This window comes from Scyliorhinus torazame, chromosome 9, assembly GCF_047496885.1.
Source record: "Scyliorhinus torazame isolate Kashiwa2021f chromosome 9, sScyTor2.1, whole genome shotgun sequence".
NCBI classification, from domain to species: domain Eukaryota; kingdom Metazoa; phylum Chordata; class Chondrichthyes; order Carcharhiniformes; family Scyliorhinidae; genus Scyliorhinus; species Scyliorhinus torazame.
In genome coordinates this window covers 185932039-185941650 of record NC_092715.1, presented here as the reverse complement: position 1 = coordinate 185941650, position 9612 = coordinate 185932039, and the positions used below count along the sequence as shown (strand labels likewise).

The following is a 9612-nucleotide window of genomic DNA, read 5'->3' as shown; positions in this document are numbered from 1 at the left end:
GTCAAAACCAAGGAAAGGACGGTACGCAAACACATGAACCATCTCAAAGGCAGGGAACCCACACCAGAGCCAGCTCCATCCCTCACGCCCACCTCACAACCCTGCCCCACTATCACTGGAAACACAGCTGCAGGCAAAGCGACAAAGGAATCCTCCACCACCTCCAACGAACCTACAGACTTGGGAGGGGGTGGGGGGTGATATGTAACAACCCTCACGAGACCCATGGGGGTGACCCAATTGCAGTTCTTGTGCCCTCTGCCGCCCCCTCCCTGCTGAGTGCCAGAGGCCTAGCAGCTAGGGCTCATGAACTTTAAAAAGATGGCCAGGATTGGGACTGGCACAATTGATAGTCCCGCCTTAGATTTATGTAGTATATGCTGTGTTGCGGTCTTTACTTTTGTTTGCCCAAATAAACCTTAGTCGTTTAACCTTCTCCGGACTCCTGAAGGTACAGAACCAAAAATGTATTCTGCTCCTTTCTCAAAGGGGTAAATCTATTCACTGCAAATCTGTTGCCTCTGTCCATCACTTGTGAGGTTTAAGAATGATATCTTTCATTTGTGCAAAAAGGCCTATTGCCTTTTGCAGGCCTGGGGGTTATCCATGTTTTGTTGATTGGCTGATGGATGAAAGCCTCCAAGCTGTGCCAGTGAGTGAGAGAGAGAGAGAGAGAGAGATGCTGGGTCCTTGGGAAGCTGCAGCTGCTTCGTGGAGCTTCAGGACACCCGCTCCGCCAGTAGGGGACGGAAGATGTCCAGCTTTGCTGAACCTGCACAGTTCTTGTTTTGATCGTGCAGAGAGGTTGGTTGGCTGGCTGCTCCTTGCTCCGATCCGTCTTTGTGCGATTCTCCCTTCCTCTGCCGATGGCCACCTCGGTGCAGCAGCACAATGTCTCGATGGTCTTTGTCAAGGAGGACCAGAAGGGAGGATTCCAGTTTTCCAACTCGCTGGACAGTCACCAGCCGCTTAAGCTGGAGGTGAAGGCGGAGGAGGAAGGCGCCGACCTGCGCCTGATTGACGGTAAGTTTATTTTTAGCTGCTCGAGCGCCGAGATGCTGGGAGACTGACCCGGTCATGGGGTTTAATTCAATCCGAGTGGCAGGACCGCAGTCACCAATGTTAAACCAAAGCCGCCGTTAGATTGTGCACGAAACTCATCCTGACCAACACCATAGTGCAACCTGAGACGTATGCATACAACTCTACCCGCTCCATTTTATTTTTCACTCGAGGGTGTAGGCTACTGGGAGCATCTGTTTTCCTCCCAACATCAAAAAAGCACTCACTCAATACGAAGTTTCGAAAGTTCTCTCATTATCCAGTGAATTAACTGACTCCCCGTCAGACTGAAGATTTACCACACTATTGTGAATTCAGACAGGACTACTAGGTGATCTAATACCCCAAGTTTAATTTTTAAAAATACCATGACTGGTTCACTTATGTCCTTTAGGCTGCTCGTACCCGGTCTGCTGTGTGTGTGACTCCCAGGCACACAGCAATGTAGTGGCCTAGCATGCCTCTCAGTTGTATGAGAGAGAAGCTGTAATCGAGGTCCACTGCAGGGGGTTTGAGAAGGTGAATCCTCACCTGAAACCAATTGGCGTTGTGAAGTGGCAGCGGTTGCAACCGAGGAGTCGCTGGGAGGGGTATCAGGTATTCGAATTCAGTCACTGTATCTTAAAATATTCACAAGATCCTATGATAACTAAGGATGATGAGGGACATTTATCTCAGTTTTCTATACATCCATCACCTCCCTCCCCACTTTCCGGCATCCGGTTATTTTCTTAAAGGCTCTTGAGGTTTTTATCTTTGTTACTGTGCCAAACTACATCCCAAGTGTTGATCACTCTTTGTAACTAATCATTTCCTGATGATATTGGTCCTAAATTTAACCTTTGGTGGTTTGAACTTATCTCCCCTTGTCCCAATTCTTTGCTTTAACGTAAAGTTCTGGATTTTCCTTTTCCATTGCCTTAACCTTTAGAGAAACCTCAAGAAGACTAACTCCCAGTAACCTTCTTTCCTGGCTGAAAACAGCAGTTTTCATTTATATAGCACTTAATAAAAAAACACACAGACACATTATCAAACAGAATTTGATAGGGAGATGACCAAAAATTAGTCAGAGGTCAGTTTTAAAGAGTGTCTTAAAGGAGAGAGAGTGAGTGTGATTTAGGGCAGGAATCCATAAATGAGGGCCAAGGCAACTAATGGTATGACCAGCAATGAAAAATTAGAGATACACATGAGTACAGAGATCTTCGAGGGGTGTACGGCTGGAGGAGGTTACAGAGATGGGGAGGGTTGTACGGGCTGGAAGAAGTTACAGAGGCAGGGGTGATCAAGGCCATGGAGGGATTTGTAAATCCGGATGAGTGTAGGAGGTATTACCAACCCAGAGCCAGTGTAGGTCGTGAACACAGATGTTGTGTGAATGGGATTTGCTCGGAGTCAGAATATAAGACATTCGAGTTTTGGATGAGCTCAAGGTTACCGAGGCCACCCAGGAAAGCATTGGAATAGTCTTGACTAAACAAAGCCATAGATGAAGGTTTAATCGTCGAATTATCTCTGACTCACCCCAAGCTAGTGCTGTTGCAAAATGGAAGTGGGCAGTTTTTGTGTTGGAGAGGATATGGGATCGGAAACTCAGATTAGCATCAAATAGGTGGTCACATTTCAACCATCTGTTTCATCAAGGGGCTGTTTAGCACAGGGCTAATTCACTGGCTTTGAAAGCAGACCAAGGCAGGCCAGTAGCACGGTTCAATTCCCGTACCAGCCTCCCCGAACAGGTGCCGGAATGTGGCGACTAGGGGCTGTTCACAGTAACTTCATTTGAAGCCTACTTGTGACAAGCGATTTTCATTTCATCCTCAAACAGTGGCCAGGGAAAGGGACATAGTCGGTGGGTAGGCAACAGAGTTTGTGGCAGGGACCAAAGATATATTAAATATTTTTTAAAATTATTTTTATTGAAGGGAATTTTGACATTTCATATCATCCATTTAACAACGAGACAAAATCAAAACGTGCCTACAAGAATTTACCGCAACTATAGTTGTAGCTATTTTACATAAGATGTATCCTTTCGATACGTGGAGCTTCCCAATATTTAATTGAAGGAAACTTCAACTCATCAAATACTACATTTTGGGCAGGCAGTGAAGCAAATGGGAGGCAGTGGCTAAGATGGTTTGAAAGCTGGAAATGGTAGTGAGTTTTAAAAAATAGATATTTTTATTCTCCTTTTTCAAATTTTCTTCCAAATTTACATCCTCCAATAAACAATAAGCAGTAACGAATACAATGACAATCCCCTTATAAACAATAACAATCCCCTCCTCCCACCAAACCACCAAACAACAGCCCTCAGGTTAACATAAACAAAAAACAAAAAGGAATCAGGAATCACCCATAGTCACAATGAATAACGCCCATGGATTGTAGAACCTTTCCATCCTTCCCCTCAGTTCAATCTTAACCATCTCAAGAGTTAAGAACTCCTGCAGGTGCTGCCGCCATGCCAGGGCACATTGATCTCCATCCCAACAGGATCCACCTTTGGGCGATCAACGAGGCGAGGGCTACAACATTTGCACCCATTTCCAACCCTGGCTGGTCCAATACCCTGAATATGGCCTCCTGAGGACCCGGGTCCAGTTTTAGGTGCACCACTTTAGAGATTACTCTTAAAAACCTCCTTCCAGTAATCCTCCAGCTTTGGACAGGACCAAAACATATGAACGTGGTTTGCAGGGCCTCCACTGCAACGTTCACACACATCTTCCACACCCTCAAAGAGCCGGCTCATCCTCGCCCTTGTGAGGTGCGCTCTATATACCACCCTCAGCTGTATCAGCCCCAACCTCGCGCACGAGGTGGAGACGTTCACTCTCTCCGGAGCACCTCCTCCATACCCTCACTTTCTCCCACTTTGCTTTGATCCCTTCCAGCAGTGCCTTCTCCTCTTCCAAGATAGCCCCGTAAACCACCGACACTACCCCTTTCTCCAGTCTCCCTGTCGTCAGCACCTCCTCCAGCAGTGTGGAGGTCGGCTCCACCGGGTAGCTATGTATCTCCTTCCTGGCAAAGTCTCAAACCTGCATGTATCAAAACATTTCCCCCTGCTCCAGCCCATACTTCGCTCCCAGCTCCTTCAATCGTGCAAACCGATCACCTAGAAACAAATCCTTTAGTGCCCTAATTCCCTTCTCCTCCCATCCGAAAATTTCCGTCCCACTTCCCTGGCTCAATTCTGTGGTTCCCCTGAATCGGCATTTCCCTTGACCCTGCCCCCAACCCGAAGTGCTGGCGAAAGTGCCTCCAAATTCTTAACAAAAATATCACTACTGGACTCCCTTAGTGTTTCCCCAGAGCCATCGGGAGCGGCGCTGTTGCTAATGCCTTCAATCCGGACCCCCTACACACACACTCCTCCATTCTGACCCACTGGGAATCAACCCCTCTGACCCAGCTCCGCACCTTCTCCATTTTCGCCGCCCAGTAATAATACATCAAGTTCGGAAGACCCAAACCCCCTGCCTGCCTTCCCGCTCTGTAGCAGCACCTTTCTAATTCTGGCCACCTTCCCTCCCCATATGAACGAGGTAATCAGTCCTTCAATCTCTCTAAAAAATGTCTTTGGCCGGAAAATCGGCAGGCATTGGAAAATTAAAAATACATCGCGGCAACACATTCATTTTAACTGCCTGTACCCGACCCGCCAGTGACAGAGTGAGACCATCCTACCTTGCCAGATCAGCTTTCACCCTCCTTACCAAACTAGAAATATTGTACATATGGAGCCCCCCCACCACTCCCGGGCAACCTGCACCCCTGGTTTCTAAAGTGAGTCCCTGCCCTACGGGATGGCAGCCCCCCCATCCCTGCCCCTACCCCTGGTCGAGACACCACAAAATACTCTCTCTTGTCTAAATTTAATTTGTACCCCGAGAAAGACCCAAAAACCCGATGCAGCTCCAATATTCCCCCTTTTGACACACTCGGTTCCGACATGTATAACAATAAGTCATTGGCATATAAGGACACCCTATGCTCTACCCCCCCTGCCCCCCCCGCACTATTCCTTTTCATTACCCTGAACTTCTTAACGCGATGGTTCAATTGCGCGTGCGAACAGCAGGGCGACATAGGACATCACTGCCTACTCTGACGGTGGAGGGAGGAGATGGTGGTGAGTTAGGGCTGGATGTCATCATCCTATTAGATGGAACCCAAGTTGTATTTTTGGATGATGTTGCTGAGGGACTGCATACAGATGAGAAATGGGAGGTGGCCGAAGATTTATGTTTGGGGAACTAGAGGTAACAATGCAGGAGCACATCTAGAAACCATTGCACGTGATTCTCTGACTATGAGTGGATAAAAAGGAATGCGTTCAAGTGTGCGCAACCATGTCACACAGGGCAATGAGGATGAAGAGAGAACGTTTGCCAAGTTTTTCCAGGCTTTCCTTCTAACCTTTGATACTCGGGATTAGCCTTGTGACTCTTCTCTTCAATGCTTCTAGTGCTTGATTGTCTCCCTCGTGTCTCAGCAGTCTGAACTAAATGCACTTCTCGGGATGCCGTCTGATCAGAACACTGTATCCAATCATGTTTCCTCTAACTTGTACTCTACTCTTTTGACCATATTAATCAACATTGTGCTGGTTTTTTCATGACTACTCCCATTAATTGGACATTTTTGGCATCAAGTCAGTGAAGACTCCCAGTCTCTCAGCTTTCTTGGCTATTTCAATACCATTCATGAATTACGTGTTACTAATTTTCTTATTTATTTATTTGAGAAATGTGATAGGGTATTTTACAAATGTAAATATTTAATTGCATTGTTGTCATTAGTTAAATATGGTGTTTATGGAAGGTCCAGGGATCAATTCCAAATCATTATTGTGTTGATATTCCAAGTGAATGAATACAGCGATATTTAACAATTAGAATCTACTTTAGTAGCCGACAGTTGAAGAGTCTCGAAGCTCAGTAAAAACACCCTGTAAAATTAAAGTACGTTTTACTGAACAAAAATACTCTGCAATCACAGTGACAGCACAATTCAAATTGTGAAAACGTATTATTTTAGCTGAACTTCGTCTTACTAAAAATTAATGGTATCTTTATGGAATGATGCAGCCTAGAATTTCCATCACAAACATTCATTTTTTCAAAGGCCTTCAGTGTGTATCTCAGGAGGATCAAGAACCGCTGTTATTTCAGCAAACATTTTGATTCAATTTCAACAATTTTATTAATCCTGTTCTCTCTTTGTAATTTAAAAAAAAAAAGTATTTTTATTCACATTTTTCGCATTTTAACATTTTACAAAAAACAAAAACATGACTGGCGGGATTATCCAATCCCGCGGCAGAGTGTCCACACCGTCGTAAACGCCGTCGCGTTTTACGACGGCGTGAATGGGCCGCTCCCACGACTAATTCTGGTCCCTACAGGGGGCCAGCACGGCGTTGGAGCAGTTCGCGCCGCTCCAGCTGCAGATCCCGGCGCGAACTGTGAGCCGCGGGATCCGCGCATGCGCAGTTGCGCCAGCGCCAATGAGGACATTGAGACAATGAGGCCTCCTTCAATGCGCCAGCCCCGACTCAACATGGCACAGGACTACAGGGACCGGCGCGTAGGAAAGGAGGCCCCCCCCCCCCCCCCCAAAGGCCGCCAACCGACCCTTACACGCCGAGGTCCCGCCGACCCAGAGCAGCTTGGAACAGCGCCGGCGGGACTCGGCTCTTTTCGTACGGCCATCCGGGCCGGAGAATCAGCGGGCCGGCGGCGTAGAGCGGCCCTCGACCGTCGCCGCGCCAACAAGGCCGGCGTCAATTCTCCGCTCTGCGGACATCTCCAAATATAATAAGCCCTGTACAAACCTGCCCCATCCCCCCCAAAGGTTGTCAGTAACTAGCTCTCCGAAATGCAAAAATAAATAAACCCCATTTCTCGTGGTACCCCCAATTTGTGGTTCCCCCAATTCACACAGGAAAAAGACAATGTTGTCGAGGAAAATACTGAGATCCAAGCTACTAGACTAGAAGGGCTTGAGGTTCCTAAGGAGGAGGTGTTAGCAATTCTGGGAAGTGTGAAAATAGATAACTCCCCTGGGCCGGATGGGATTTATCCTAGGATTCTCTGGGAAGCTAGGGAGGAGATTGCTGAGCCTTTGGCTTTGATCTTTAAGTCATCTTTGTCTACAGGAATAGTGCCAGAAGACTGGAGGATAGCAAATGTTGTCCTCTTTTTCAAGAAGTGGAGTAGAGACAACCCCGGTAACTATAGACCAGTGAGCCTTACTTCTGTTGTGGGCAAAATCTTGGAAAGGTTTATAAGAGATAGGATGTATAATCATCTGGAAAGTAATAATTTAATTAGAGATAGTCAACACGGTTTTGTGAAAGGTAGGTCGTGCCTCACAAACCTTAGTGAGTTCTTTGAGAAGGTGGCCAAACAGGTAGATGAGGGTAAAGCAGTTGATGTGGTGTATATGGATTTCAGTAAAGCGTTTGATATAGTTCCCCACGGTAGGCTACTGCAGCAAATATGGAGGCATGGGATTCAGGGTGATTTAGCAGTTTGGATCAGAAATTGTCTAGCTGGAAGAAGACAAAGGGTGGTGGTTGATGGGAAATGTTCAGACTGGAGTCCAGTTACTAGTGGTGTACCACAAGGATCTGTTTTGGGGCCACTGCTGTTTGTCATTTTTATAAATGACCTGGACGAGGGCGTAGAAGGATGGGTGAGTAAATTTGCAGATGACACTAAAGTTGGTGGAGTTGTTACAAATTACAGAGGGATATAGATAAGCTACAGCGCTGGGTTGAGAGGTGGCAAATGGAGTTTAATGCAGAAAAGTGTGAGGTGATTCATTTTGGAAGGAATAACAGGAAGACAGAGTACTGGGCTAATGGTAAGATTCTTGGTAGTGTGGATGAGCAGAGAGATCTCTGTGTCCATGTACTTAGATCCCTGAAAGTTGCCACCAAGGTTGAGAGGGTTGTTAAGAAGGCGTACGGTGTGTTAGCTTTTATTGGTAGAGGGATTGAGTTTCGAAGCCATGAGGTCATGTTGCAGCTGTACAAAACTCTGTTGCGGCCGCATTTGGAGTATTGCGTGCAATTCTGGTCGCCGCATTATAGGAAGGATGTGGAAGCATTGGAAAGGGTGCAGAGGAGATTTACCAGAATGTTGCCTGGTATGGAGGGAAGATCTTATGAGGAAAGGCTGAGGGGCTTGAGGCTGTTTTCGTTAGAGAGAAGAAGGTTAAGAGGTAACTTAATTGAGGCATACAAGATGATCAGAGGATTGGATAGGGTGGACAGTGAGAGTCTTTTTCCTCGGATGGTGATGTCTAGCACGAGGGAGCATAGCTGTAAATGGAGGGGAGATAGATATAGGACAGATGTCAGATGTAGGTTCTTTACTCGGAGAGTAGTAAGTACGTGGAATGCCCTGCCTGCAACAGTAGTGGACTCGCCAACACTAAGGGCATTCAAATGGTCATTGGATAGACATATATGGATGATAAGGGAATAGTGTAGATGGGCTTTAGAGTGGTTTCACAGGTCGGCGCAACATCGAGGGCCGAAGGGCCTGTACTGTGCTGTTTTGTTCTATGGGCAATTTTCACCTTTTCAAGATGTAAGAATGCCATTAGTTCCCCCAGCCACGCCGAGGCATAGTATGGAGAAGCCGATCTCCACCTCATCAGAACCTGCCTGCGAGCGATCAATGAGGTGAAGGCTAAAACATCTGCCCCCACTGCCGTCTGCAACTCCAGCAGGTCCGACACCCTGAATATGGCCCCCAGAAGACCTGGCTCCAAATCCACATGCATGATCACCGACATAGTGCTGAAAAACAACTCTCCAAAAATATCTCCAACTTCGGACAGGACCAAAACATGTGCATATGATTAACCGGGCCCCTCCCACACAGTTTGCATGTATTCTCGACCCCCTCAAATAGCTGACAGGATAGGAACAGCAGCAAAATGTTCATCTTAATTACCTGTATCTGCCTGCCAGCGACGGGCAAGACTGTCCCACCTCAACAAATCTGCTTTCATCCTCCCAACCCAACTTGTAATGTTCAGCTTAGGAAGCTGCGCCAAATCCCGGACCACCTGCATCCCCAAACACCTGAAATGGGTTGTTGTCATCCAAAACGGCAACATACCAACTCATAACACCCACCCCTGGAGAAGACACCACAAAATACTTGCTTTCCTACAAATTCAACTTGTATACTGAAAACGCCTCAAATCTCTGTTAGCAGACCCATTATGTCCCCCACCGAAAGAACTTGGGTCCAAAATATATAACAGCAGATCATCTGAATTCTCTTCCATAAATCTGAGCACCTCAATGCAATGGCCAAGGGCTCTATCACCAGCGCAAACAGAAGGGGGGACATGGGGCACCCATATCTTGTTCCTGGTGCAGCGGAAAGTACCTTGAATTAATCTCATTCGTTCGCACACAAGCCATCAGATCCTTAAACAACAATTTCACCCTTGCCACAAATTTAGGCCCAATCCCAAACTTCTCCAACACTGCAAACAGATAGCTCCACTGCA

At 46.8% G+C, this 9612-nt stretch overlaps 1 protein-coding gene across 1 annotated transcript in view; it reads left to right on the top strand.

Moving 5' to 3' along the window:
- The first annotated feature begins 744 nt into the window (after window positions 1-744).
- Window positions 745-9612, top strand: part of carm1l (coactivator-associated arginine methyltransferase 1, like) — a 197873-nt gene continuing 189005 nt past the window's right edge. Inside the window, exon 1 of the mRNA XM_072516891.1 lies at window positions 745-1023. Coding sequence (XP_072372992.1) covers window positions 867-1023 — 157 coding nt within the window. The 5' untranslated portion in view covers window positions 745-866. The remainder of the gene's footprint in view (window positions 1024-9612) is intronic.